The 27021-nt window shown below is 40.7% G+C and overlaps 12 protein-coding genes across 12 annotated transcripts; 6 read left to right on the top strand and 6 right to left on the bottom strand.

Moving 5' to 3' along the window:
* Window positions 1-1809: 1809 nt before the first annotated feature.
* ATC70_011739 (uncharacterized protein) lies at window positions 1810-4048 on the top strand (the record flags this gene model as incomplete). Its single annotated transcript, XM_064830925.1, has 4 exons — window positions 1810-2503; window positions 2629-2990; window positions 3064-3456; window positions 3518-4048. The coding sequence occupies 4 exons, from the start codon at window positions 1810-1812 to the stop codon at window positions 4046-4048; spliced, it is 1980 nt and encodes a 659-aa protein (XP_064683427.1).
* A 651-nt stretch (window positions 4049-4699) lies between these two features.
* ATC70_011738 (uncharacterized protein) lies at window positions 4700-6907 on the bottom strand (the record flags this gene model as incomplete). The annotated part of the gene is made up of 4 exons (XM_064830924.1): window positions 4700-4807; window positions 4864-5233; window positions 5302-6541; window positions 6613-6907. 4 exons carry the CDS (start codon window positions 6905-6907, stop codon window positions 4700-4702), a joined length of 2013 nt encoding a protein of 670 aa, XP_064683426.1.
* Window positions 6908-9398: 2491 nt separating this feature from the next.
* On the bottom strand, window positions 9399-10677 carry VPS70_5 (Vacuolar protein sorting-associated protein 70; the record flags this gene model as incomplete). The annotated part of the gene is made up of 5 exons (XM_064830923.1): window positions 9399-9988; window positions 10039-10101; window positions 10159-10264; window positions 10334-10441; window positions 10492-10677. The coding sequence occupies 5 exons, from the start codon at window positions 10675-10677 to the stop codon at window positions 9399-9401; spliced, it is 1053 nt and encodes a 350-aa protein (XP_064683425.1).
* A 169-nt stretch (window positions 10678-10846) lies between these two features.
* On the top strand, window positions 10847-11736 carry VPS70_4 (Vacuolar protein sorting-associated protein 70; the record flags this gene model as incomplete). The annotated part of the gene is made up of 2 exons (XM_064830922.1): window positions 10847-11037; window positions 11091-11736. The coding sequence occupies 2 exons, from the start codon at window positions 10847-10849 to the stop codon at window positions 11734-11736; spliced, it is 837 nt and encodes a 278-aa protein (XP_064683424.1).
* A 5-nt stretch (window positions 11737-11741) lies between these two features.
* ATC70_011735 (uncharacterized protein) lies at window positions 11742-12116 on the bottom strand (the record flags this gene model as incomplete). The annotated part of the gene is made up of 3 exons (XM_064830921.1): window positions 11742-11768; window positions 11825-11938; window positions 11994-12116. The coding sequence occupies 3 exons, from the start codon at window positions 12114-12116 to the stop codon at window positions 11742-11744; spliced, it is 264 nt and encodes an 87-aa protein (XP_064683423.1).
* Window positions 12117-12322: 206 nt separating this feature from the next.
* On the top strand, window positions 12323-12898 carry ATC70_011734 (uncharacterized protein; the record flags this gene model as incomplete). Its single annotated transcript, XM_064830920.1, has 3 exons — window positions 12323-12403; window positions 12481-12786; window positions 12848-12898. 3 exons carry the CDS (start codon window positions 12323-12325, stop codon window positions 12896-12898), a joined length of 438 nt encoding a protein of 145 aa, XP_064683422.1.
* Window positions 12899-16579: 3681 nt separating this feature from the next.
* On the bottom strand, window positions 16580-17086 carry ATC70_011733 (uncharacterized protein; the record flags this gene model as incomplete). Its single annotated transcript, XM_064830919.1, has 2 exons — window positions 16580-16657; window positions 16730-17086. The coding sequence occupies 2 exons, from the start codon at window positions 17084-17086 to the stop codon at window positions 16580-16582; spliced, it is 435 nt and encodes a 144-aa protein (XP_064683421.1).
* A 1167-nt stretch (window positions 17087-18253) lies between these two features.
* ATC70_011732 (malate dehydrogenase) lies at window positions 18254-20461 on the top strand (the record flags this gene model as incomplete). The annotated part of the gene is made up of 1 exon (XM_064830918.1): window positions 18254-20461. The coding sequence occupies one exon, from the start codon at window positions 18254-18256 to the stop codon at window positions 20459-20461; it is 2208 nt and encodes a 735-aa protein (XP_064683420.1).
* Window positions 20462-21069: 608 nt separating this feature from the next.
* On the bottom strand, window positions 21070-21963 carry SKY1_2 (serine/threonine protein kinase, CMGC; the record flags this gene model as incomplete). Its single annotated transcript, XM_064830917.1, has 1 exon — window positions 21070-21963. One exon carries the CDS (start codon window positions 21961-21963, stop codon window positions 21070-21072), a length of 894 nt encoding a protein of 297 aa, XP_064683419.1.
* A 371-nt stretch (window positions 21964-22334) lies between these two features.
* Window positions 22335-22781, bottom strand: ATC70_011730 (uncharacterized protein; the record flags this gene model as incomplete). Its single annotated transcript, XM_064830916.1, has 1 exon — window positions 22335-22781. The coding sequence occupies one exon, from the start codon at window positions 22779-22781 to the stop codon at window positions 22335-22337; it is 447 nt and encodes a 148-aa protein (XP_064683418.1).
* A 545-nt stretch (window positions 22782-23326) lies between these two features.
* On the top strand, window positions 23327-23776 carry ATC70_011729 (uncharacterized protein; the record flags this gene model as incomplete). The annotated part of the gene is made up of 1 exon (XM_064830915.1): window positions 23327-23776. One exon carries the CDS (start codon window positions 23327-23329, stop codon window positions 23774-23776), a length of 450 nt encoding a protein of 149 aa, XP_064683417.1.
* Window positions 23777-23938: 162 nt separating this feature from the next.
* Window positions 23939-26548, top strand: ATC70_011728 (uncharacterized protein; the record flags this gene model as incomplete). Its single annotated transcript, XM_064830914.1, has 5 exons — window positions 23939-24042; window positions 24114-25021; window positions 25077-25941; window positions 26026-26283; window positions 26365-26548. The coding sequence occupies 5 exons, from the start codon at window positions 23939-23941 to the stop codon at window positions 26546-26548; spliced, it is 2319 nt and encodes a 772-aa protein (XP_064683416.1).
* Window positions 26549-27021: the final 473 nt, after the last annotated feature.

The raw sequence follows: 27021 nt of genomic DNA, 5'->3' as shown, positions 1-27021 counted from the left end.
TAAAAACCATCTTGTACGTTCAGGTCCTCATAGGAGAAAAAAAATAGAATATCATAGCTTGTACAACAAAACCTGTAATTCTTTGCCAAGCTATAACAAAAGATTGGCAAGTGGTTTTAGATAGAACGTTTCTGAGTACCCTATTTATCGAGCTAGTATTCTTCGTAGTTATTTGAAATTGAGAGATTTTGATAGGTTTTGTCTGGAGGTCTTGTCTCAAATTCCTTTATAGGAAAAAAAACGTTTAAATTTTTTGAAATGGACAAATCATTATTTTAATGATGTAGCTTTTGAAATAAACAAAATACAGTGCTGATCCTTATTGTTCCAAATGTACAAAAGTTTGAAGCATTTATGAACGTAATTTGCCTAGTAGTTCAGTAATGTTCATTGAACAAGGAGAAGACACAACCCATATTTGGCATATCAATGAAATTGGTTTACCTTCACGATACAAGAGTATCACTTTAATAGCAACTGGATATATTAAGAAAGTACTGCTATATAATGTTAATAAGCATCAAGTTGAAATAGCCATACTACATAATTTGTTGATCGAATAAAATCAGCACTCGCATTAATTTGAAGTAATTTATCTTACACTAATCCAGCTAACATGATGTACGCTGCTTCAACTCTCAAGGATAATACATCATTAAAGAGTATGAAATTAATCAGGTAAAGAATATCATTTATTACATTGACAATAAGAGGGTTTATATACTATTTGAATTGAGGGGTTTTTTGATGTGAGGATAAGGTATTAGATGGGTTGATTTGGGTGATGGGGTAATAGATCCAATCTGTTATTCTGAACATGCCATGATATGGATCGTAACTGAATCCTGTTTCATGTCAAAATTTATGATCTGATGTGATCGGTGCTTGAACTGCTTGTTTCTCCGCATTTGGAGATCCGGTTTAGAAAAGATACATCAAATTGTAACATTTATTAAGAACAACATTAAGGTGATAATAGTGTCATTACTGAGATAACAACAATGAATATAACAAAAATAGCGTAACTTAAACCGTGCATTATCTGATAAAGTACCAAGATAGTGTCTGTTAAAAGCAGTGTTTGGGCCATGTAGGGCATATTATAATACTAAACAGGACATTAACGAGCTCATTGTATATAAATAATCAAAATTTGTAACCCTAGATGCATCGAAGAGAAAGAAGCGTCAACACGTATCCTTCCGGGCAACATCTCTTTATCACACATGAAAAGTTGAGAAGCAACCTTCATAACCATGAAAGGCTTTGGTAAAAAAAAAAAAAAAAAAAGAAAAAAAAAAAAAGAAAAGAAAAGAAAACACTGGCAATCTATCCCAAGCAACAGGTTTTGAGTCTGGTTGGTCAAATTTGTGATTTGGATCCAAAAATATCATCTGTCAAATTTAACGTAAAACGGACCTAGATCAAGGTACACTTTCGTTATTGAACATGTTGCAAAAGAATATATAAAATTGAAGAGGTCTAGATCAAATCTTACATGTCAACAACTCGAATCTGTTTATACCGCACCTACATCTGATTTTCACTTTGTGTTACGCTTGGAGTTGATAAATATATATTGTGCACCATGTATATCAAGAGCTGCAACCTTAACTGTGACTCCAAGTAGTTAGAGGGTGTACACAGAACATGCGTTTTTAGTTCATTGCTCTTTCTTTCTTTCTTTTTTGTTGTTGGTCAAAAATCCCTGTCGACATTCACCTCCTATTTCATTTATTTATTTATCTGTATTATACACAACATACCCAATTTCTTTTTTCTTTCTAACTCTCTCCATTATAAGCAACAATGACAGACACTGCAGCCCAACATCATGATCAGCTCAAAGAACAACAGCAGGACAATGCTTTGATCACAGATGGATCCATCATTACCATACGCTCAAACCATAGTTCAATTGCAGACGCATATTCCGATGATGCAGATTATGATTCTCTGGACACCATTGCTGAGCAACAGCAACAAAATGAAAAGGATGTCATCGCTACCAGTATACCCACTGCAAATCAGCAACAGCAGCGTCGTCGTCGTGCTTTAACCGTAACTCAAAATAATCGTCCAGGAGACAAAGATGAGGACAAGCCAAGAGCAACCAACAATGAAAGCACACAGTCAGGGGAAGAACAGCTACCAACTGCTACAGTCACTGATGATATGAATCTCAAGGACCAAATCCATGAATTGGATGATACATTAATTGATGGGAATCATCGTCTTTCGGACTCAGATTACGATGATGATGACGATCTGGTGTCAGGGCACAAGAGACACCAAAGCCATCGTTCTACAATGTCCTCGATCCATTCTTACGTTTCAAGTGCTTCCAATTACGACTTGTTATTGGCTAGATTAGGATCCAAAGACACCACATCTTCCACAAGCACCAGCACATTGGATACACCAACTCAAGAAATTAGGAATTCATTTGACAGAGTCTACAACGATGCTGTATGTAAAGGCGAAGAGGATGAAATTGACTGGGGTAAGGGCATACATTGCATGTAAGCTTCACTGTGAAACTAATCCGCCAGAAACATATTCTGTCTCCTCATTTCCCCCCCTTGCCTTGCTTGCTTTTGATTGCTCCTTTTCACTACATCAACACAGAATTCTGGTCAAAGGTCATCTCGGACTTCAACAGTGTTGCCAAAACAGAACCCAAGGTGCTGTCATACAATATACAGAGAGGAATCCCACCAACGCTTCGTGGTATGATTTGGCAGTTATTCGCAAAGAGTAAGAATGTGAAGCTGGAGGAACAGTACATGCAGTTGTTGAAGGATGAGTCTGTCTATGAAAAGGCGATTGCAAGAGATTTACCAAAAGCATCTTTTATGAATCACGAGTATTTCGCTGTGCAAGATGGCCAGGAGGCTTTGTTTAATGTGGTGAAGGCATATTCCTTGTACGATACAGAAGTGGGCTACAGCCAAGGATTGTTACATATCACTGGACCTTTACTCTTGAATGTAAGTTTCACTTTATGATATGCCTATATACATGCACAAACAAATTAACATGGGAACTGACATAAATAAACAGATGCCAGAAGAAGAAGCCTTTTGTATCATTGTCCAGTTGATGAACAAATATGACCTGAGAGGCCATTTCTTGCCACAATCAGATCTTTTATCGCAAAGACTATACCAATTGGAAGGCCTGGTGGCCGATCATCTACCCCACATCCAGAGACACTTTCAGGCACACGGCGTGAGATCAAATATGTATGCTTATCAGTGGTTTAGCACCTTGTTTGCATACAAGTTCCCACTAGACACTGTGTTTCGCATCTACGACATGATTTTTGCCGAAGGAATAGAGACATTACATCGCTTTTCTGTTGCGCTATTAGAGAAAAATCAATCGACCATTCTCAGCCTTGAGTTTGATGATCTGGTCAACTTTTTGAAAAGCGATCTACTGGAGATCTACATGGTAACTATATGAGTTGGTGCGAGTGATATGATGTGTAGGCTGATATCGTATACATCACAAGGAAAATGCAAATCAACTGGTCAAAGATGCTTTCCAAATCCACATTGTCTCCAAGAGATTGGATCGATTAGCCAAAGACTACCAAGTGGAATCCGCCCGAGCCAATAACGAAGCAGAGGCCATTGAAGCTTTGAAACGACAAAACAAAGCATTAGCCGAATCAATCAAAAAGATGGATATGGAATACAGCGAGTTGAACAAGGAGCACACTGAAGTTGCAACAGAGCTGATCACAGCCAAGATGGATATTGCGCGTATCCATGATGAGAATGAAGCACTACGCCAGCAATCCAATGATCTCAAAAAGGCGCTGGAAACACTACCTGCAGAAGTTGAAACTCGAGTTAAAGAGGAGATGGAGATCCTATATACCAAAAATGCAGCACTTGTAGAAAGAAACTCTGCTCTCGAAGATCAATTGGCGTATATGGAGAACATGATTATTGAGATCAAAGAAAAGTACTCAGAGAGCGAAAATGAACGAGAGGGATTGAGACAAAGATTGACGGACCTCAAGCGACTGATGGGTTGATTTACACATTATATATCTGGGCAGCGCATTTCTACCTACATCTATGAATAAAGACATTTTATACACATTGCCACTTGTAAGGATGGGTACATGGCATTCAAACATGTTTTGGGTGGTTTTCCTATAGCCATGGTGATTGCTGCTGTGGGCATTGCCCCTGAATAGGTTTTGAACTTTGAGCTATGATTTTAATAGCTTGCAGAGATTTTTTTTTTTTTGCTGTCATTGCATTTTGTAATGGCCGCTGTGAGCTTGACACGCATGTAAAGCGCTTTGTCACTGAGCTTTGCTAATTTCCTTTTATCTGGTATTTCAAATGATGTGCGCTGTGTTCAGGTGCCGCAAAACATCTTATGTTTCTGGCTTCAACATGGACACAACCCTAATAGTTACTTGTAATTCTGATGATATTTTTGTTTGCGTTAGAACAGTAAGGACCAAAGACGAAATCAGCAAGGGCTAGTTTTTTTTTTACTATCATAATTAAAAATTGAAAAACTAGGTACTATTTTACTACAAACTAATTGTTTTCGTTTTTTTTTTTTTTTTTGTAGGTTTTTGCTTTTTTTTTGATTTTTTTGATTTTTTTTTTCTTTTGGTGTATATAATTTTAAAACAAACTCAAGGTTTTCTGCAAACGCGTTTCAATGTCTATCGGGACATACGCTTTGCTCTTCTGTTTTCAGGTTGGTAATCTTGGTCCTCTTCTGGTCTCTTTCTCTTGGTGCTTGACACCGGATCGTCAGCAACATCATAGCTCTATAACAGATTACGACGTTAGATACAGCTCTGTTCGTAATCGCTCAACAACCTACCTTTGCAATATTAAAATCCATGAATGAGCCTCTGTTACGAGAATCATGGGAAGCAGGAAGATAATAGACCAAGTTGTAGTCCTTCAGCGATCCGTTGTTGCTCTCCAATGGTTCACATTTGTCGCACGTATTGGTGCATGCATTGCAAGTGTACACATCCACATATGGCCGCTTCTTTGTGGCTACATTGCTGCAAGGGCTTTGTTGGAATACAGACGATAAGCTGATGCCTTGGTTACCCAATTCGTTTACTGTGGTGGTGGCGTTGCAATGTTGACATCTCAATGTATGATGCTGATTCTGATACTTTTTGCGGAAGCGCTCCAGTCGTACACAGGTGGTTGCAAGGTTGGATGCTTCTGATGGCTTCCTAAAGTCAAAGATAAGATGAGATCAGTAAGGACGCATTGATTTATATAGTTGTATGCTTGTGCTTACAAGTTCAGGATACGGTCCTCCTTGTTTTCTTCGCAGAAGTATGTGAATCTACTTCCAAGAACCTCATTCAAGTTCTGGACATACTCCTTGTACAAGTTGATGTAGTTGGTTAACTTCTTTGGGCTTTGATGCATCTTCATCTCGGCGGCATGTTCACAGCTGCGTCCCATGGAATAGCAATTGAGGCACAAGTCGTAGTCGTTGCAAGCATCGCAGTGATAGTATCGGTGAAAGATGTCGCCATAGCAGAAATCGCAGCGCACAGTAAACACCTCATCCTTCTCATCTGTTACAATCTTGTGGGTTTGGTAGAGCATTTCAGGTTCAATGAGTTCGATCAGGAATAAAGCAAGCAGAGTGAGTGAGCTGTCAAAGAAGGCCTTTTTGCTGTTATAGGTATGTAGTCCATATGATTCTGAGAATTGCGTACGCTTCCCTTTCTTGTTCTTCATCTTCTTTAGTTGCTCGTTCCAGTGTTGAATTGTCAATGCTACGATGGCCTTGCATTTGTAAACTTCTGGGCGATTGATAGTATGATACAAGGGAATCTGATCGTCGAATGCATACTGGAGCGTTTGTGCTGTGATCCTATTCCATGCAATCTTGACAGAGATGCCTACATTTCTGACTTGGTGATAGGCACGGCTAGGGATAATGACAAGATCACCGGGTCTTTGAACAATAACTTGGGCTTGGAACTGGGCATGCTCGAGCATTGCATTGTGAAGCCAGGCACGATCACTCTCCATGAATGAGCTCTTGGTGTGTTTTGGTGGGCTGCTGAGGTCTGCCACCAAATTCTCGGTCTGTGAAGGTCGCAAGATGCCAGCCAGTTCATCGCGGTGGTCACTTTCAATAATAATCCATTCAGCAAAGCTATCTGCGTCGCCCATTGTCATGAGGTTATGACCCATAGTACCACAGAGATCACGGTGGATAGGTGTACCAGTATTGTCTTGCCCTAAATAGCACATGAGGTTTTCCGCACGGAAGCGTTGAGGCAAGATGGAGAACAGATCATCAGGTCCATGAGGGAGCAAGTAGTCTGGGACTATCTTTTCCAATGCAGCAGTATATTCAGTGGGGCAGGTAATGTCCTTGGCATACACCTTTTGGGTAGAGTTCTTGAGCATAGGATACGAGTGGTCCCTTTCCAGGTGGTTTTCTTGTTGCAGCTTTTCGATGAATTTACCCAACACAACGTCCCTCTTGACAGCGTCAGGAAAATCAAGAGCAGCATCTGAAAGAGATGAAATAATATGAGTAATGCTGAGTCTGACAGTTTTTTTTTTCTATTTCTCAGATGCTTACTTTCATCACCACGATATGCTTTCAGTTGATCAAGTGAGAAGGTGCCATCGTCCCATCCAGGCAAAGTGTTCATATCAGAGATAACGAGAGGTTTTCCTTTTTTGATACAGTAAGTTTGTACCATATTGCGGAATTCATTAGGCTTGTCCATAAAGTTTTTCATACTGATTCTTGTTGCAGCAACGAATTGCGCAGGCAAGTTGTTTTCATCGCTCAAGATATCAGTCTCTGGCATGATGTTTCTGCCGCCCGCATCCATGTTCATGCCCATTGACGTATTCATTTGCATGGTCATTACTATTGTCGCGTGTGGGAGCCAAAGACAACCAGAATAAGAAAAGAACAAGGAGTAAAATAACTAAAGAAAAAAAAGAAAAAAAAAGGAAAACTCTTCTCTTTTTAAATACGGTAGTAACTAACTGTCGCGTTTGAACCGCCGACACCTCCACAAGATCTACAACAAAGCTTATTCCTCCAGTTGACTCATTAACCGTGCTTGGATTTGCTTCATGTCGAGTTAATAGTTTGCAGCTAAACTACTTTAATCTGCTAACTGATTTCTCCAAAGATGACATGACAGATGTCAAAACGACAACTGGGTCTTGAATCAATCCATAAATTCCAGATCAAAACGAATAAGGTACATCATAACAGGCTGAGATCAGCAGTACTCGAAAGCTTGAGAACGGATTAATCATACAATAAAATTTTTCCATTTTTTATGTAATACCGTTTTCTAAAGCTTTCGGCATTTCACGTTACCAAAGCAGCGGTTGCTACTGTCAGCCGCAATAGGGATTGAATCGGGACAACGCCGCGATCCATGCAATTAAATTCGTTAATGAGAGCTAGTACATCCAGTTATCTGTTTTCCTTTGAATATGATATGTAGACATAGAAAACGGCGTCTCTGTTTACATCTGTATCCAGTGGTCTTTTACAACATATGGCGTGATGTCCTACATAAGGGTCATTTCAAGTATAAAACCTCTGGAGATATATTTCGTGGTATGTTTTGCTCAACCAAGTGTCACTTTTGAGGTCCTATGAGGCGAGTATCTTTTCTTTGGTTGAGTGAAATGCATAGCCCAAGCTTGGAAAAGATGAGATTAATACGACCAGCGACCACATTCACACAAGCACTGAAAAGCTTCTTTCGTGCAGTCTCTATATGAAGTTTGTTTCTCTAGATCACTGGGGTAGTTACAGTCACTACTAAATATTGCCTTTGCCAAATGCTCGAGAGGATTTTATACAAACATAACCACTGGTTCTATCCAGTCAAATGCACGTAGAAATGGCTTCAAAATCCATCCAGATCACACTCTCATGTAAAATACGTCTCATAAACCGAGAAAAAAGGGTCGCGGCAACTCTTCAACGAGCGAAAACATACCTATAATGCCCTGGAGCTAAAATTACACATCAATATTGCCCATATCAAAAAGTAACTCGTGTCGATCATTCCTTGCTCAAAGCAGTAATTTTCGTGTTGTCAGTGATGCAACAGTAATTCAGGAACGCCTTTTTGATAGGCTGATTCCTATTTTTTTCATGCAGGATCCAAAAATTTGACAGCTGGCATGAATTTATTTAAACAAAGCCACCCAATGATTTTTCAGAGTGAAGAAACGGTGATCACGTGCCCTGCGTCTGTTCCTGCTTGAATAGACAATTATCAAAACAAGGGCTTCGTTAAGTGATTTTCTCGTCAGAAACTGATGGATGAAAGTGGTTTTATAGAGGAGCAAAGCATGGACAGCCTGCTGTAACTACAATCTCTAGATATGTATGCGTGCAGTAACAGGATCAAGCTCTTGACGATGCGTGGTAAATTTTACTTGGCAAACTTGACGATGGCTTCTTGTGGCGAGAAAAGAATGCGCCAAATTGTTGGCACAGTCTTGCAGATTTGCTGTTAGTGAGTCTCCAAACTCATCTTGCTTGATATTTCATGGAGACCGCATTTGACAGATGACGCTAGATTTGACAAACGCAACAAATACTTGGTGGAGTCTATTCTTATCGTTTGTTAGCTGAGAATATCAATCCAACTCATGAAGAAGAAGGAGAGGCATTATCTTTGATATACGGTAGATTGTGTAGTTTCTTTGGAACATGAAGGTGGTGTAGATGTGCAGCTTTTATATCTCGACTTTTTACTACTACAATATGCTATGGTTTCTATGGTCTTGACGCCCACCAGCAAAGGAAACAGCATGGTTCCATTTCGTAAGATGGCTAGATTGATGATGATAATGTTGTCAACTTTCAGAATTCAGCTTTAGAGTCTTCCGAGGATAGCCAAGAAGCACCCCCTTCAAATCATCTGCTTATTATCTTGCTTTATTACTAAGCAACCAGGTTTATGTTAATTGGTTGACACAATTCACGCAACTATATCCTACGCCATCCAATTACCACTGCTTATTTTCAACAGAAATTGAAGGGCAGACAACTTTTCCTATAGGACAAAGAATCAGGGATGGAAAACATAGCATAATGGGTTATGGACGTTTTCACAAATTGGACACACGGCTCAATCATCTCAAAGTCAAGTAAACACACACACATTTGGGAATTCAAAAAGCCAACGGTAGATCATAGAGCACCTGGCGACTCGCAATACACCCCTTTTCCTATGTTTTCATTTGAGATATTATGTTTGATGATAGGATTAATATTTGTACAGTTGCATTTGAGAGTATTAAATTGTAGATTATGCTAATAGTAGGATTGCAGTTGGTAGTGGTAGTGTGGTTATGTATTTACAGAACGATTAGGTATTAGATTTGGTGTTGTGAAGCTCTGTCTTTCATCAGCAATTCATAAATGTCATTTCGCACTTCATCCTCATCATAAGCTGAATAATCATCCTCATCCTCATCATCCAATTCATCCGCAGATTCTCTACTGCTGTTGTTGTTGTGAATCATGGCATGTTTCTTACTATTCGTGGTGTGTGTGGAACGTGAATTCCACGTGTGCATGGACTGGGTAACAGAGATGGAATCTATTGATTTATGGCTTGATAATCGGCGTCGATAGCTTGATTTCCGAGCGGCCTTATGATCCGAAGACACAGAGTCGTTGGTGTTGCTGGTCTGATGACTTGATTTTCTTGCTGCTACATTACTGTTGTTCTTGATATTGTAGCCCATGTTTTGTAAAATGGCGGCAAGATGCTTCATCACTTCCATGTACTGATCCTGACTCAACGGCTCCTGACTGAATCTTGCAATCTCGTATCCTCTCAGATAGAATGATCCCAATTGTTTGTCGATCAGTCCTTGTTGTATCAAAAACTCAATGTATTGTCGAACTGGAACATAGAGAGGCCTGAAATAGTCGGGGTTGATGCTCAATGCAATCTTTTCTGTAGCGTGGCGTGAGTGAGTGGGCGCAATGCGATATAATCCAACTTACCAACAATCGCAGGTGTTCTAGCAATGGCTTGTTTGAAGTCTAAACCTTCAAATAAAGGAGTACCTGGTAGCAATGATATCCATCAGTCAACATTCTAGTGCAGATGGTGTGAATACCTACCTGGCTTGGCCCAACCCACAGCTTGAATATCTTCTGATCTTGGCCCAGCGAGTTTACGAGTCTGCTTGGCTTGCTCGAATTCGTGGCGAATCTTGTGAAATACTTTCTGTATATCCAAATAGAACAAATCAATATACAGCAAAAAAAATTGTAATTGATTGATCTACAAACTTACAGTGGGCAAGTCTTCCTTTTTGATGGGAATATACAGCTTTGGGATATCTTGAAGGGATCCTCTTACTGTCAGCATTCTACTACATGAGAATAGCAATGAAGCCAATGCCTAAATTCGTTTAGTTAGTATTCATCGGATAGACATCAAAGATTATTTACCAAGAGCAGGTAACTGCCTCCAACGACAATCAGATTTCGATAATCAAACTGGCCAGTATTTGTCTTGTCTGTGAGAGCTTGAATAACAACATCAGCAGCAGAGATGGCAACGCAAACAGCTGTTAGAAATATGAGAAAGAACAGAGACGCTGTGTACAGATACTGCGTTAACTTGACAGACTTCATGAATTGTGAAAATTACAAAAGAGAAGAAGAGCAAGAGCAAGAATGCTCCTCCCCCCAAAATAAGCAAATGCTTTGATGCTTGATATGGAATGGATGATCTCCATTGTGACCGTTGCCAGCCCAACATGAAGAAGGGTCAATTGAACGTTTATTCCATTTCTTTATTTCCATGCCACCTAAAAAGACCAACGCAGTGAACAGTGTTGTCAGTGACCTGATCAGAGCTGCTGCAGGTGCAAGTGCAAGGAATGTCTCGGATGAAGACGTCGACAAATATGTTGCTGATCTCATTCTCAAGGAAGCAGAGGAGAAGCGCAAAAAGTACAACCAGGTGGGCGTGAAAGCATATCAACCAGACACGTAAGGGCCCCATTTCATTATCCCATCATGCAACAACTAAGTATCTTTACTAGACCACCCAGCAACAAGCCAAAACCAAACACTCGATTCTTATTGAATATGGTCAAAGCAACAGACAGCCACAATCAAGCAGTGATCCGAGCAAATGAAGAAAATGTTGCAAGATTGAGACAAGAGCGATTGGAAAGGGAGAGAAAGCAGAGGGAGGAATCCAGACGAAAAGACGATGAAAGAAGGCGGTCGAGACATCATCGCCATCACCGCGAGGATCGCCACCATTCTCACTATAAATCCAAATCTGAATCAACAGGAGAACCGCCATCTCCCGAACGCTCTCACAGCAGCCGACACAAAAGACATAGATCAAGGTCAAGATCACCATTGAAAAAAGAAAGCAAGAGACATAAACATGACGAAAAAGAGAAGCCTGTGCAATTCAAAGGTCGAGGAAAGGTCAAGATCAATTTATCCATGGACAAGTATTTTTCAGAGGGGTATGATCCTTTATTAGATGTGGCATCTGATAAAGAGGATGACTACGTGTTTGCATTGAATGATGACAAGGAGAAAAGAAAGAGTCAAAGCAAGAAAAAGAAGAAGAAGAAGAAGAGTAAAAAAAGCGATACAGATAGTGATTCCTCAGTCGACGTTGGGCCACCACCACCTGCAGTGAGAGCTTGGGACGTAGGAAAGACATGATCAGCTTAACCGCGGAATTCACGCAACGTGTCCTAGTTGCTTGTTAAAATAAAGACATTGTACATACATATATAGCATTCATACGTACTTTGAGGTATTTATTGACATCTCTTGTATTGACTCTGCTTGATCCTCTTTCATCTGCAGCCTTTTCAGAATTCTTTGCTAATCTCTCTAGAAACATCAAAAAATTCATGTACATCTAGATACATGTAAGCTTTTCACAGGTTTGAAATACAGTGTCTCATTAATATTACAAGGATGTCAGTATCTCCAATGATCTGCTTTCCATCGAGGCCACTTTCAATTGATTTCTTGAATCTGGTGCGGCTGTATAGCTTTGTCATCTTGGCGTTCGGTTTCTTCTTTTCAGCAGGCATTGTTTATGTATTTGGATGAAATGACAAAAATAAGAATTGATACAATTTCAGTCTAGTTCAAGGCTGATCCAAGAGTCACGATTGTCACCAATAGAATGGGCATATAAAAGGGTAGGGAGCACAGACAGGAAGCTTGCATTACTCTTCTTTTACTTTCCTGTCTAATATTCGAGATGAAGTATAGTGCTGCGGAATACCCTACGAAAATGGCATTACTATCGAAGCATACCACCAAGCCAACATACTACAAGAGACATTCGAATAAGCAAAATTCATGTAAATCAAAGGTTTGTGTGTGTGTGTGTGTATATATATATATATATTTTCAAGCAACTACATCATGATGCTCATGCACATACACTAGTCTCGATATCAACATATGAAATCATACCATGAAAAAGACACCCAAAAGATAGACGCAGAGAAGCTAGGGTATCTTTACAAATTGAGACAGGAAGCGTATAATGACCTACATGCTCAACTTCAATCTTACAACGATGAATTTATTGCCCGTATGCAATACATGGAAAGCAATCCGTCTATGCCTTCAGACAAGCCCTTATGTAGTACAGACACGGATTCAATTGAGATGCAGAGCTTGGTAGAGATGTTTGAAGCTGGCACTGTAAAGGATTACAGCCAACTCATTGAATGGGAGGAGTCTTATCAGGTAAATCAGGTTATAGCTTAAAAATATGCCAACTTTGTTTGTTGATGCAACTGTGCGATAGAATATGCCAGCTTATTTCGAAGATCAAGGTCAATGCGGAGACCTCTGGTAGACTATTGAAGCTTAAATTGCCATCGTCATGTCCCATTTATACTTCTTTTTTTTTCATATACGCGCCGTATTTCATCTCAAGATACTTTTCATTTCGTTTCCATACCCATGTACATACTATCACAGAAAAAAAAATCACAAGATGGGAATCCTTTATGATGCATGTATCTGTATCAAAGCATCACACCTAAAATCTCATAAACAAATAAAACTTGATGTACGCTTCTCATTGCAAACAAACGACTGGGATTACCGTTAGGCACATGCACACTTTATGTATTTTATAAACAAAATTCAAGTTGAACAGGGCCGGTTATCACGAGTGTCTCTAATATGCAATGGGTCTGTCTCCATACACCTGCTACGGATGCCAGGTCCTGTCCCACGTCCAACGTATATGTATAGCCTAACATTTATAATACAGCAAGTACAGCTCTTGTTGATTAGACAGATCAATGGCAGGTGCATTAACTTCTAAGCCAACAAGATTATTCATTAAAGCATGATATATAGTTGCACCCTACCTACTATTGTGTAAGAAGGACTTGAGCGGTTGTCAGGCACCGAGAGCTACTTGATACCGTTTTGCTGTTGATACAGCATTTGGTTCGAGCATCTTATTCTTTAATCAAAAACAAGCATAATTTGACATTTCGGAATGACCTATAGCTCCATATATGCATCGTATGCATTGACATTTTTATGAATTTGCATACGATGGCTAGAAGTTGTGCAACAAACGATTGACAGTTCGATAGATTAGGTGAAAGCTTACATTAGAAGCTTTCTTGACAAAGTGAAGATCTAGAGCATTGTTTGCGCATAAGCCCCAAGCGAAGAACAAGACAACAACTGTATCCCAAAAAACCATAGAAAGAGACAGACTAGCCAATAGCACTATCTCGTATTTACAATACTGTATCCTTCCCTTTATTAGCTTCAGAAACATCATTCATCCTTTCAAGAAAGGCAGCTTGCCCAGCCAAAATCGATTCATTCTCCGCTAATCGTTTGCTGCTCTAGATTGGCCACGCTCTATTCAACTTTGACTCGATTGATCTATTTTGCTAGATTCGACTATACAAACTGTGATCATCATCCTACACGCTCTATAACATTCTCAAAGTACTTTCTGAGGCGCATCGGATGGCAGTAAGTACATTTGGAATCTTTACTAAACTTAGCAAGCAATCTGTGAAAATATGATTTGACGTTTTTCGCAAAAATGTCGAAATTTCACATATGAAGCTCTCGCAAACAAGATTTCCGGGGCTGCGTTGGATCTAGAAAAGTATTTTAATCTGACATGTACTATAGTAAAAGTTGTCCTTTTCGAGGCGAAAAATGCGATCGTTTGATTTTCAATGATTTTGACAAGGGGCACCTCATGGTTTGGAGACGATTTTCATTTATGTTTTTTTGATTCCCAAAAAGTTGAGCAAAGGTGTCAGAAAGTAACTGCTAGATGAGAGCAATTGTTTGGTGCTATTCTGATCATCTAAAACGGTCCTGAACGCAAGAAAAAGCAGCTCAGATACACTCAGGTTTTGTTGTATCAGGGACACTAAGGAATAAAAGAGGAAATACCGGTACGCTGCTTGCCCGTATACAGAGTAGTTACGTATACATGGATGTAGAGCATTACATAAAAATCAGATCCACAGATAATATGAAGGGTCTTCATGTGTAAGTAGAGGGTCAACATGAAAGTAGTAGTATTTTAATAAGCTACGCAGCAAGGGCAATCGGTAGCTCGAGCTGCCGCTGTGCAGGCTGCTTCTCACGAAAGCGAAGCGAAGATAAAGAGCCATCCGAAGCATAAACACTCATATGATTAGTGATTATATATCAATCAACAATCAAGGTTCTTCTAACATTTTAGTTATAAAAATTTTGCGATATTAGCCAAACACCCGTGGCAGCGCGAGCCGTCTCAACATAGGTTGGTTTCCACCGAAGCGAAGCGTAGGTCAGGAAACCACCCCAAGTGTCGAAAGGCTCGTACAGTGTAATACAACTCTACTCAAGAGTCTGACTATGCAATAAAATGCTCGAGTGAATGTGCTTGAAACTAATGAATGCAATGATCATATTATAGCTGCGATTTTTCACTCAGTGATCACATACTCTAAAACTACACGGCGTTTCATGAAAAAATCCACTGGCAGACAGCATACATGCAGTGCCTCTTACTACTTCAAAGTATCTAAAACACAGCGTAAACTAGATGTATTTATGCTGCATTTTCTCGTGTTGTAAGCTGCTTTAGACCCTCAGAATAGCGTCAAATCACTGCTTTCGCCTAGCACTTACTTCCAGGCACCTTTGTCCAACTTTTTTGGGATCGCCTAAAATCGTCTCCAAACCAAGAGGTGCCCCTTGTCAAAATCATTGAAAATCAAACGATCGCATTTTTCGCCTCGAAAAGGACAACTTTTACTATAGTACATGTCAGATTAAAATACTTTTCTAGATCCAACGCAGCCCCGGAAATCTTGTTTGCGAGAGCTTCATATGTGAAATTTCGACATTTTTGCGAAAAACGTCAAATCATAGTTTCACAGATTGCTTGTTAAGTTTAGTAAAAGTTCCAAATGTACTTACTGCCATCCGATGCGCCTCAGAAAGTACTTTAAGAATGTTGTAGAGCGTGTAGGATGATGATGATCACAGTTTGTATAGTCGAATCTAGCAAAATAGATCAATCGAGTCAAAGTTGAATAGAGCGTGGCCAATCTAGAGCAGCAAACGATTAGCGGCGTATGAATCGATTTTGGCTGGGCAAGCTGCCTTTCTTGAAAGGATGAACGATGTTTCTGAAGCTAATAAAGGGAAGGATACAGTATTGTAAATACGAGATAGTGCTATTGGTTAGTCTGTCTCTTTATTGTATGGTTCTTGCTATTAAATCAAGCTGTTGCCAAATGCGAATCCAAATACAGCTCCTAATAATGTGAAATGCGGCCAGTATGATAGCTCAGCATTTTTATCATTGATCTAAAGTGCATGATCAAATGGGCATTTGCTCCATCACACGTCTTGTACTTTTTGCCTTTGTTGCTTTTCATGCACTCACATTCGCTTATTGTCAGATGCTGTCATTTTCTCTAGCTGGTTTGGTGCACCCAATGACAGAATGGAATCGTAATGAAGCAAAGAAATTTTCTTACTGACACACTAGGATCTCAAGGCGCTTTTTGTTATTACTCGTCCTTTTGTGATGCTTAGGATGCTTTTTCTGGCCAAATGAAGCTTTCATCAAGGTTCTGAGAGGCGTTGTTCGTTCAAGATGCCCTCAAAAAGAACCTTACCCACCTTCTCGTTTGGTCTAGTGCATCTACTTCATCGTAGTTACTGTCCAGACTCTACACTCGCTGCGCTCTACTTGAACCACGTTCGGTTCTGCTCATCATGCCTATTTCACGAGAATGACAAATTCAAGTGTCATTTCAACGAAATTGACATTGATAAACCCATGTGCATGCTTTGTTACTCTAACATTTTATTTTTCTCTTTTTTCTTATATACAAACATAATCATAAGGAAAGAAAGAAAGAAGAAGCTACACATGTATATATATATAGATTTGCGTGTGTTGTGTTGTGTTGGATTGTGTTGGATTGAATAAAAGTCGAAAAAGTGTGTATATTTGTTCTTTCAATTAGCTAATTTTGATAGACATTTAGAAGCCGGGAGCTCTGAGTTGTTGAGGTTGCTGTTGAGGTTGTCCAGGAATTTGAGGTTGTCCAGCAGCCAACATCTAAGCATCAAGGCATCAGTATCACTCTGTCTCTGTCTCTCCTCTTTTTTTTTTTAAAGAGCTTAACGTTACCTGTTGTGTTCCTTGTTGCTGCATGGCTTCCTTTTCATAAGCAACCAAAGCTTGCTCCTTTTCAATCTCCAAAGCCAAGGGTAAAACCAACAAGAACATGGAAGTAGTGATAACCCAAGCACTCTTGCCCACAAAAGTAGCGCCAGTCTTACCCCAAGAGCTCAAGGTAGAGACACTGTTGGAGAGTCTGTTTCTGTGCTTGAGAGGAATGATGTCCTTTAAAGCGGTGATTCTGTCCAAAAGAGATTCATCCTCGTCATCAAACTCATCATCAGAGAAATCAGAGTAATCTTCCTCCTCGCTCAAAACTTCAACCTCTTCGTATTGATCAGCAGAGACTTCCTCGAGTTTAACCATTGTGTATTATATATTTTGTTGTTGTATGAGAAAAAAAAAACAAGAGAAGAAAAGCGAAAATATTTTAGTTTTTTTTTTTTCTACGCTCAGTAGTCTCTGCCCAGTGTGCGTGAGGGCCCTTGTCTCAAATTTTTCTCTTTTTTTTTTTCCATTTTAGCTTGTGCCCATTTGCCACTAAAAATGGGACTCTTTAAGATCAGATCAACTCGACACACTACAGTCTTAAATGTTAAGTGAATGCATACTCTCAGAGGAGATGATAAGCATTTGATATTGTTATTCTCGAGATGGTGTTAGCATGGGATCGGCATATTTGAGAAATGAAGCTGAATTCTGTATGCTAAATTGAGATGAAGCAATGGTTGCTCACCTTCAATCAGACATGTATATGTGATATGCAGACCGCTTCGAGCATTGGTTGTGCTTGATTCATATTCCATATAATACAAAAAGACAAGTAGCATGTCCAGTGTCTTGACGCTGTGGATACTTGAGATTGAATAAGACACATCCAGATACCAATGCTGATATCATCCAAGTGTTTTAGATTACGTAGGCATAAAGCGGATGCAATGTCATTCTGCCGTGCCGTTTATTTATGTGTAGCGGCATCCATAAGAAATGGGCTACGTCTCTACATGAGAGCTCGCTTATATGACCTGGCATAAGATGATGGCTGTTTGATTGACAGGACATATTCGCTCTGGCTATTCTTCCACAACATTGGGGTCATGTTATCTTCTCTCTAGCCGGCTGAGCGTATTTACAAAAACAAGCCTCCCTAGATAATGTATACATCAAAATGTACATTTGGTGATCCACATTCATGCCTGCCCAAATGTGGGGTATGAATGAATCATTTTGTAACATTGATTTCATTACAGCACATAAAAGAAATGCTCCTTACACACTGCCCTGCCTACCGCACACACACACTCTCTCTCTCTCTTTTCTCTCTTTAGAGACGCAGCAATGCTATGATTTATCACAAGCATCTCCATACAAGCTGAGTTTACATGTCATTTGGCTAAATGTGAAAGGGAAACACGATATGCTTCCAGTCGCGTATACAGCCTTTCTTCATTTTCAATCCCAATCAAACCCCTTTACTACGGGCTTTCTTTGTTTTTTTTTGCTGTCTGCTCCACAAACAATACCCATCCTACAATGTCACAGGAATCATGGACGTCAACAACAAGAGTATCCTCAGGCACCCACCACGAAGACGATGAAGATACATTCAGGATCCTGATTGCAACAGACAACCACATTGGCTATCTCGAGAGAGATCCTATTCGAGGCCAGGATTCGTTTCAAACGTTTGAAGAGATATTGCAAATAGCCGAGATTGAGCAAGTGGATTTCGTACTATTAGGAGGAGACCTGTTTCATCACAACCGTCCTACCAGATCCTGTTTGTATCAAACCATGAAGATGTTACGTCGTCATTGTTTAGGTGAGCGTACGAGCAAGATTTGGATTTCCAGCGATCAATCTATCAATTTCGCAGACGAATTCTGCAAGGCCAACTACCTGGATGACAACTTCAACGTCAAGATGCCTGTATTCAGCATTCACGGTAACCACGATGATCCGTCCGGTGTAGGCAATCTGTGCGCATTGAACTTGTTGCAAGTGTCTGGTCTGGTCAACTACTTTGGCGCATCACAAAGCATTCAAGACGTCGAGATACACCCCATCATCATGCGAAAAGGGAATAGTTCGTTAGCATTGTATGGATTGGGAAACATTAGAGACGAGCGTTTGCATCGACAATGGCGTTCTGGGCATGTGAACTTTGTAAGAGGAGCCGACGACTGCTTCAATTTGTTTGTGTTTCATCAAAACCGAGCTCGTCATGGGCCAACATCTCACATTCCTGAAGAGTTCATTGATGGCTTTATTGATCTTGTATTTTGGGGTCACGAGCACGAATGCCGTATTGTGCCAGAGTCATATGAAAAGTTTGACATTATCCAGCCTGGATCGTCCGTCGCCACGAGTTTAAGTGAGGGAGAGGCTGAACCGAAGCATGTTGGATTGTTGACTATCAAGGGCAGTGAATTCAGCTTGGACAAGATTCGACTCAAGACAACACGACCGTTGCAGTTTGCCACAGTGATCCTCTCACGCGTAGAGGGACTCAACCGCTCAGACACCAAAGCCATACAAACCTATTTGGAGGGAGTCGTTGAGTCCTTGATTGAAAAGGCTAGATACGCCTGGGAAGAACAGCAGCAACAAAGCCCGTACCATCTACCCTTGGAGGACCCTGATATGGAAATGCCGATGCCTCTTGTACGCATCCGAGTGGATTACTCTGGTGGTTATGAAACCTTTAATCCTCAACAGTTTGGACAAAAGTTTATCGACAGGGTAGCAAATCCAAAAGACATTCTCAAATTCCAGCGTGCTCAAACACGAGCTAATGCCAATGTAAAACCTTCTGATATAATCTCTGATTTGAGCATGGCTATTCCAGAAAGATTGGACACCTTGCGCGTCGAGGATTTGGTGAGTGAGCTGTTGTCTCGTGATTTGCTGATTCTGCCAGAAACAGGTTTGGAGGAAGCTGTCATGTCGCTTGTGGAGAAAAGTGACAAGGAAGCCATCCGCACCTTTGTTACAAGATCAGTTGCACAAACACGCGCAAGCATTACCGTTATACCAGAGGATCTTAGTTTAGACTATGTTAAACGCAAATCGGCCGAGTCCAAAGAGAGCCAAGATCAGCCTCGGCGTCAATATAGAACTGCCGTACCACCCACACAGGAGATGCGAGGTAGCACAACTCATGTCAACAATGATTCTGATGATGACCTTATGGCTTTACCGTTACGATCACAACAATCTCAATCTTTGCAATCGCGAACAACATTAGATACAACAATTACAGCTGGCAGAGGCGGAGGCAGAGGCGGAGGCAGAGGCGGTAGAGGAGGCGGAGGCAGAGGCAGTAGAGGAGGCGGAACAGGCACACGAGGCGCAAGTAGTACACAAGACGGAAGAGGTCGAGGAAGAGGTTCGAGCGCAACTGCTAGTACCGCCACAAGTAGACAACGCAAACGAAGAATTCAGCAAGACTCAGAGGAGGAGGAGGAGGAGGAGGAGGAGGAAGAAGAAGAAGATCCAGTGGAGAGTGATGAACAAGAGGATGCATCTCCATCTATTGCTGCACCCAGGGCAACAAGAGCACGACATGGCAGAGGTACATCTTCTCAGGCAGCTTATACAATTTCCAGTGACGATGACAATGATGATGGCAGCTATCATACCAACAAGAGACCAGCGCCAGCATCATCTCCCTCGCCCACACCAACACCACTTCCAGCATCACAGAATAAACGCAGAAGAGTTCTTCCTGGTAGTAAATAAAAAAAAAAACCTTAAACCATTACACGTAATTAAAAAAAATCGTTCCAGCATCGCTAAAGTGCCTTGGTTTGTTTATCATTTGATTTTTTATTTGTTACAAAAAAGAATGTATACATTCAATTTTTTTTTTATATGGATAGATGAATTGGATTTGTTTTTTTTTCTCTGCAACGTCTACAATAACTCTATATCATTCTCGATCTGACAAACATTCAAAATGGAAATCTGTTTACAATGACCATTTAGAACAGGATGAAAAAAAAAAAAAAAAAAGGTCGTATTTGTTTGTATGATGAGGGAAGGAGTATGTGTGTGTGTGTGTGAGAGAGTTAAGATTTTTTGTGTTTGGATGTGTGCGTTATGAGTTGGTGTGTGTAATGTATAAAAAAAAAAAAGGTACGGTTGGGAATAATTAGATTATATTACATTAAAAGGAGTAAAGGGAAAAAAAAGGAGTATCGTAACTTGATCCACCTATCAATCTTGTCATGAAATAGGAGAGAGAGAGAGAGAGAGAGAGGCAACGAGGAGAAGCGAGAGACACACCAAGAAAATTACAATACGGCAGGGCTATGTACAGTAGATTATATATATATATAAAAAAAAGCTTAAAAGATGTTGCGTATAAGCTTTCTTGTATTCTTGATAAAGGACTTTTTTGGCTTTTCCGATGTTGTTGTTGCTGCTGTTGATTTATTGAAAGGTTTGACAAACTGTTTAAGTATATATTTGAGCCCCTTCTTTTTCTGGCTACTGCTATTTGAGGTAATAACAAAGGTGGTGGTGGTGGTAGGTGCTGCTGATGGCAATGATGTGGATTGTGGTAATGGTGGTAACGGCTTTTCAACTTGAGGTGATACAACTGTTGTAATTTCTTGCTGCTCGGAACAAATGGAGAAAGATGCTACCGTCGTAGCATTCTTGTTGTTACCATGACGACCACCCGCTGAAGCCATTTGCTCGAATGGGCTAAAGTTGTTTTTGCGCTTTGGAATTTCTATTGTGTCTAAGTTATCAATTTCATGTCTGCCATAATCCACTGCTTCATTAAACCAGCTAAGACCAGGTGGCGAGGATATGTGTGTTGTATGGTTGTAATTTTGTGTATTGTTGGATTGAATGTCGTTTTGTACCAATGTAAATCCGCCCTTCAAGATATCATGCAATTCAATGCGCTCCAGATTCAGGAAATGTTGCGATAATTGTGACAAAAAGTCCTTTTCCTCTAATGTGGGTAGTGATAATTTGGGTGGCTCATAATTGAGGAAATCATCTTCTTCGTCATCTTCGTCTTCATCCTCTTCATTTTGCACTGGGATGTACTGCTTGAAACTGAGCAAGTTTTCTGCCTCTGTACAGGGTTTATCTTGTAATGTCTGCATGAATTCATCCAGTGCCCAATCTCTTGATTCAGGGATCTTGAAGGACAGAGGCGATGATAGCTTGGCTAATCCAGTATCTGAGGGGAAATGAAAGTCGCTTGAGTCGGAATCGTAGTCCATGATATATTTATATATAACTATGTAGAAACAGAGAGAGAGAGAGAGAGCAAGTGGATGTATAGAAAAAAAAATAAAAAGAAATGTTGGCCAACAACAAAGAAAATTACAATGGTCTTTTTATACTTTTTCAAGGCTTTTTAATTAGACTTTATAGTAAACCACTGTAAAAGGGGTCCATCTAGTATAGTTATATGCAATTCTTGTGATACGTTCGTATTTTATTTGTTTTATATAAACATGTCGTACATGAACAAAATCAACGGAAGCGAAGGTACCGAAGCTTGAACCCAAAATTAGCGTTGTTTTTTATTGATTTTCCATAAATTGCAAATGACCCCCCCCCCCAACAGTGTGCTACTACTCTATTCGAATCATTTGAAAAAAAAGGTAGCAAACGGATAGATGAACAAGAACAGGATGATGGCAATGATGAACAGTATAGTAAACAGGTTACAGAACCCTCGCGTATGGAAAAAATGCCGTTTCGCTGTAGCAGCAGCAGCCATATCTGAGGTTTCAATGTTCTTGTATTGTTCATCAAGCCAAATAAAAGAGTAAGATGCATCTTTAGTGATGATACGAGGGTGCATCTCAAGGCTGTAATTTGACATGCAACCAAGTTGACGTGTTGATATGGTTGCTGCCGATTTATTATACATGAAATCTGATGATTTATGCATATAAACAGGTTCTGGCATTTGGGTCTTTTCCTGCTTCTCCTGTTGTTCATCAGACAGGGCTTGTCCTCCAATGACAGTAATCTCTGTATCCGAGTGTGTGATGGTTGTATTCTCATTATTGCTGTTGTCTTGTACCATGTTGTAATTTATAGCAAGATGTATGTAAGAAGCAAAAAGAAAGAAGAGAGAGAGAGAGAGAGAGAGTATGGAATTGCAAACATATTCAATCCACATATATAACCCCCTCTCTTTTTCTACATTTTGTATCAAATTGCTGCTATAGCATTGTTTCTATAGTGTCAGAGAGCAACAATAACAACAACATTCATCGGTATGGCATTTCCGAGAGTCAAAAAAAAGGGGGGGGGGAGGGGTCAGAGCAGCACTAATTCCCAAAGCAGAGGGCAAAAATGTCTGTGTACAACAACACTTCTCTTGCATCTCCAATGTTGGATGATTTCATGTAAATCGCCTTACAAACACTCAAGAGGGTCATTGGTGGAGTTTCAACATCCTTCACAATAGAAAAGACCTATTGTGTCAACGAATTCTTCTAGCAGTATCCAATCAGTGCTAGAAAATCCATAATGAATTTTCCATTGCATAACAGAGTATATAAATGCCACTCGAGTATTAAGGGGTAATTTCTTCCATGTCCTGGGATAACTCAATATGCTATTAAAATGATTAGATTCAGCAGAGACATACACGCTAACACAAAGACTACGGATGACAGCAACAAGGCATCCACGTTGTCTGCCATCACCTCAGACACACCGTCTCCAGACGAAGAGGATGACCTATGCCATGTCCCGTCATTGCCGTCGGATGACCAGCAACCAGGGAATGACACACATCATCATCATTATCAATCAGAGGAGGAGGAGGCGGAGGAGGATGCCAATGACGGTGATGAACAAGATAGTAACACAGCACCCATCTGTGAATGTGGAAGACAGCTAGACAGTGGCTGGAAATGTTCCCACTGCAGGCGGCAGTGCCCCATTTGCAACCGATCTCTCTCCATTGACGCTGAAGAATACTGTGAGAGATGCTTTCGACTCTGTACATATCATGGCTTATTTAGCATCGCATTTGGCTCCATCGAATGCCAACAATGTAAAAACGATTAGATATACTTACTACTTGCTCTTACTATGCTGTGACTCGATTGATAGAGTGTCCTTCTTAATGGTTGCACACTGTAGGCAGAACGCATTTTGTTGAATTTCTCTTACCCCTTTTCACCTCCCCCCCCCCTCTTTTCTTATTCCTCATTTTTCTTTATATTAAATATGAGTCAAGAACCTATTAAAAAGAGAATAAAACTATCATTAGAACCTGCCATTGACAATAATGTGGTTGATATTACAAATGCAGGACAAGAAATTTTGAAAACGTAACATGAGTCCATGTCGCATGTGAATACAGAACACCCTCACTAAACACGTTTTTTTTTTTTTTTTGCAGAGACACCTCGTTGCCAGAAAAATTGATGCAATCCGTAGATCGCATTTGGTTTGAAAGAGGCGAATGGAAGGACATTTCAGAGAAATCACTCATGGCTTCCATCCAAAGACGCCAACAACAGCCTGAGCAGGAGCAAGACGGGGAGCAACAGGTGCACACAGAGAACGCGCTACCGTCGCAATCATTACCGCCTGGATTCGATATTGCCAAACTACGAGAGTCTGTCATCAACAAGCTGTTTCATGCCAAGAGTGAGATTGACGTGGCTCTGGATGTCATCAATATCCTAGCAGCAGGCAATCGTGGATCCTCGTCAGCCGCTGTCAAAGACCTCGTTTTACCTGCTGGATCACTGACCGCTACCTACGTGACAAAACCCAAGCAGACAACCAAAGCACAGCTTGAGTCAGTGCAGCTGAACCTCGGCTTGAAGAGAAAGAAACAGAAGCAGGCTTCCGATTTCCTCAAAAAGAGCGCTGCAGCATTGAAGCGTCTTGTGGAAAAGGAGCAAGTGTTTTGGGATGAGGCATTGGATCTGCGTAGAAACAATTGGCACATGCAAGCAAATAGCAATGCGGGCACCTCTTTTTTTGTGCAGTATGGATATACCGAAGTGGGCTCTGATTTCAACGAGCAATCCGTGGGCGAGTTGAAACGTTCCAATGAGGAGGACGGCGATGAGAAGGAGGGCTCGAATCTGCTACAAATGTCACTTCCACATGGTACCTGTCGCAAAGTGGCAGTGCGTATCAGTCAAAGCCATATGGGCAAACTAGGGCTTGGCGGTCAAAATGATTTCTCGGAAGGCATCTTGGGTATTTTGGAAGGAGAAGGTGCATATGCAGATCAGGAAGACAAGGAGAGGAGCACTTTAAAGCAAGGAAAAGAGGGGGTTCATGCAGTCAAAGGTAATACCCAGAGAGTAGCATGTGTAAACAACATGCTAAATGCAGTAATTCATAGTCTACTCCAACACGACATCGCACAGCAAAATACAGAATCAACTTGCAGAGGCACATTCAACGGTGTTTGACGCTGAGCTGTTCTCGGATATTCTAGCTGAAGCTCAGGCATTGAGTAGCAATGTGCGATTCCCCGACGACGAAATAGTCATCAACATTGATGGCCAAATCGATCTGCATGTCTCTAAAGTGCCTGTCATTTCGGCACCCAACAAAGCATCCAGTGCCAACAAACTCACATCGCAGCAGATCATCAGTCAATCCATTGACTTGTCCTTTCGACTGCTGCTCTTGCAACACCAACGATTCAACCTATGGAAGACCAAGGCAAGGATCTTGTCCAGCAATCACAAGGTCCACCAATTGCTGAGTGATACGGCTGTGGCTGCATCCACTGCATCCTCGGCTGCTACTCCTACTGCTACAACCAATGCACCTACACCAACTCAATCTGGCAATGGTACGACTGGAACACCAGCTCCCACCCCCACCACTGCTACTTCTGGTAATGTGCTACCCGTCGTCGGAACAAACGGTTCCGTATCCACCGCTACTAGTCGTGCACGGACAAGACTTGCTATGGCTGCGAACAACAGTGCAACTGCTACTGCTCGTGATCTTCCAAAGCACATTCCCATCCTATTGCCAATCATATCTCTCACGCGATTTTGGGTGCAGTTCGATAGAATCAGACATGTCACCAACAAAATCATCCGCGAATACCGCAATCTAGCGATGACGGTACATTACACATTTGCAGACGACAGCCACTCCAGTCAAGTGAGCAACAAGGAGACAAGACCCTACGATACCTATCCTGGTTATGGACAAGTGGCATTGTGCTTAGGGCTCGCTATATTAAGAGGGTAATGTGGAAGCACGATTAGATAATGATGATGCCATGTAACGAGAGAGCATAGTCCCCCCCCAAACTCACATTTGTATTATAGCCCATCTTTACATTTCAACCTAAGTCAATCGGGTTCCATTTCCGTGTGCCTTCCACAAACAACGGTTGTACTTCAGAACGTATCCGAATTCGAGGCTTTTCTATCACGAGAGATTAAAGTCATTTGTTTGCGTACAGTGTGTGATGTAGCAAATGACATGATCAAAAGCCAGCAATTATGGCAGGTCGATCAGGTAGATGAGGCTATTCACGGCTCCATTTGGTGGCAGCAGCAGAGCATTCCTCATTGGCGAACCATGTAAGTCTTATAGGTCATGACGACTGTGTGTGTGTGTGTTACTCTTGTGATTCGCTAATGATATCAACATTGAATCTATAGCACTGTACGCTTGTTGAATTCCCATCTTGAATTCAAACTATCGACTACGGCTACACCACAAGAGCTGGAAGACAAGAGAGTGTATATGCTCGAATTGAATCAAGTCATCACACCCATGCATTTCAAAGAAAGAGTCTGTGCCATTATCAAGCAAATTACTCTGGACGCACAAAAAGAACAATAACGCATTGACAACAAGGAGGGTATATCTGGATAGAGTACACACACACACACACTTGATCATGTTTAAACTAAATGAAATGATTCTTTGTTGTTGTCATGTATAACCATCGAGTAACAGAAAAAGTGCTGGGTTCCCGCCCTTTCATCATTTGAATAAAAGTGTGGTGTGTTTGATAAAAAAAAAAAAAAAAAAAAAAAAAAAAAAGGGCTTGGACCAAAATAGCCTATTAAAGAATACTTGTGCTATGTGATCCATAAGAGATGATGTATACATGGCAAAAAAAAAATGTATTCTTATTTTGGAAACAAGCCGAAGCTATTCTTTCATAACTCTACAATCATCCTTTGCAAAAATGCTGCATATACTAAATGGGCTTATGAAATAGAGATGATCAAAATTCAACATGTAATAACGTGCGTACTTGCCAAGCCTGGCTTTGCTTTAGACTAGCCTTGGCTACCAGTGAATTGTGT

This window comes from Mucor velutinosus (assembly GCF_035048745.1).
Source record: "Mucor velutinosus strain NIH1002 chromosome Unknown tig00001564, whole genome shotgun sequence".
Taxonomy (NCBI): Eukaryota; Fungi; Mucoromycota; class Mucoromycetes; order Mucorales; family Mucoraceae; genus Mucor; species Mucor velutinosus.
This window is presented reverse-complemented; position numbering and strand designations above follow the sequence as displayed.